Source organism: Sinocyclocheilus anshuiensis, unplaced genomic scaffold, assembly GCF_001515605.1.
Source record: "Sinocyclocheilus anshuiensis isolate Anshui unplaced genomic scaffold, SAMN03320099.WGS_v1.1 scaffold2305, whole genome shotgun sequence".
Lineage (NCBI taxonomy): Eukaryota > Metazoa > Chordata > Actinopteri > Cypriniformes > Cyprinidae > Sinocyclocheilus > Sinocyclocheilus anshuiensis.
This window is the reverse complement of record NW_015552535.1, coordinates 396-2,487: the sequence shown is the minus strand read 5'-3', so window position 1 is coordinate 2,487 and position 2,092 is coordinate 396. Positions and strand designations below refer to the sequence as shown.

Genomic DNA, 2,092 nt, shown 5'->3' with positions numbered 1-2,092 from the left:
CGGCGGCATATTCGCCAATACCGATATATCGGCGACAGGCTCATATCGGCCGATAATATCGGCTAAACGATATATCGGTCGGCCTCTAATACATAGTCATAATCTAAGACAGACTATACTTGCTCCGTCCTATCTTTCTGACCTACTCTCTTCCTATATTCCTTCTCGCTCACTCTGGTCTTCTAGTTCAGAACTACTTTGTGTGCCTAGGTTCCTCTTATCTTATCAAACTTTGGAACTCGCTCCTCTTGGCACTCAGAACAGTTACCTCTTTCAGTGAATTTAAATCAAAGCTTAAAACATATTTGTTTAATCAACACTATCTCTAAATAGCATTGTGTATTTGTCCCATATGTATTCTTTTCTATGTCTTTATTACTTAATTTGTGTTATATGCAACTGCATTATTTGTGACTGCATTGGGCAAATGTCCAATGACCACTTAATTGCTACTTTGTAATGAGTATTTGTTGTATTGGTGTACCTTGTAGAGCCTGGGAAGGGTGCTATATAAATTAAACGCATTATTATTATCGTCATCGCATCTCGTGTGCCACTGATAAGGCAGCCTGATGCACACCTAAAATTAGAATGCAACGTTTTTGCATTTGAATGGATTTTTATTTTCTGTAAATGTGAAGCGTCTTGACGTGTGTGTGTGTGTTTCAGGTGTCTCCGTACGCTGATAACCCATGTGTCGAGTGTCAGTGTGACACGAGAGGTTCTGCGAGTCCCGTGTGCATCAGAGACGATAATCACGCGAACCCCGACGCAGGTGGAGTATGGCTTCATCTGCTCGTCTGGATGCAGTGTGTCTGAACGCAGCAGTGTTTGAGCTGATGCTGCTGTGTGTGTTTTGCAGGTCTGTCCGCCGGTCAGTGTTTGTGTAAGGAGGGTTTTGCGGGTGAGAAGTGCGACCGCTGTGCGTTCGGATTCAGGGATTTCCCACAATGCACTCGCTGTGAGTGTAACCTGGCTGGAAGCCACAACGTCGACCCCTGCAGCGAGTGTGTGTGCAAGGTACTGTGAAACACACACACAATCACACACACACACACTCGCGCACACACACAATCATTTCACTAACAGCATCAGCAAGTAAATAAACAACAACGAGAAAACAAGAGGAGTGACAGATGTGAATTTCTAAGTCTCTAATTGATCAAAACTTTGCTGTTTCACACACAATCTCTTCACGTCTCCTGTCTCTGGTTGATAGTTTAGAGTGTTTTATCCAGTAAAAGCTCTTTTAGTGTAATTGTACAAGCGTCCAGCTTCAGCTGGAGCTTCTCGTGTCAAATCTTGACTGATTTTGATCAAGTAAGCGTCAGAATAACTGCAGTAATATCTCCAGATGAACACTTACTGGACTGAAGCAGCTCAGCTTTACTTGATTCTCCATCAATCATGTTTTAGAGTCTCAAATCTGATCCTCAGGATCTTTTGAGGAGCGTTTGTTTCCAGAAGCTTTACTTTCACTGTTCCTCAGCGGAGGAATGATCTTCACAAGCCTCCAGAACATCTCAAATCTTCTGAGGAGCCTTTATTTCTTCATCTCTCAATCACCGCATTATATGTTTGGAGCATTTCAATCTCATCTTATTGAGACATATTACTGCAGATATAGAGCGATGACTGATATTTAGATAATTTTATCTCAGTATCTGCTCTAAACTGTTAGAAAGATCTCACTGATTTACATTACAAGCAGCAGAATTTCATCACATAAATATCTGCAATATTTTTGCTCAGTTTGGGTCTCTGAATAAAATTGAGCTGTCCTTTCCTCCATATTCTCACTATGTCAGACTATATGAGGCATAAACGCCTGATGGAGCAAATATCAAAAGCTTTTATATTTGTCTAAAGGTTCATTAAACTGTACCATGTTAGATTTTTCTGACTATTATTTCATGTGTTAGGCTGTACAGGGCTGTAATCCTCATCTCTCTCTCTCTCTCGCTCTCTCTCTCGCTCTCGCTCTCTCTCTCTCTCTCTCTCTCTCGCTCTCGCTCGCACGCACACACACACGATGCGCAAAACTCCGCATTTGAACAGTCAATAGCAAATACTTAAACTAATAACAAAACAG

At 41.7% G+C, this 2,092-nt stretch overlaps 1 protein-coding gene across 1 annotated transcript in view; it reads left to right on the top strand.

The window, feature by feature from the left end:
• LOC107663745 (laminin subunit alpha-1-like) overlaps positions 1 to 1,020 on the top strand; it is a gene marked incomplete at its 3' end in the record, with an annotated part of 23,200 nt that extends 22,180 nt beyond the window's left edge. The window contains exons 9-10 of the mRNA XM_016454058.1: positions 670 to 775; positions 863 to 1,020. Coding sequence (XP_016309544.1) covers positions 670 to 775; positions 863 to 1,020 — 264 coding nt within the window. The remainder of the gene's footprint in view (positions 1 to 669; positions 776 to 862) is intronic.
• Positions 1,021 to 2,092: the final 1,072 nt, after the last annotated feature.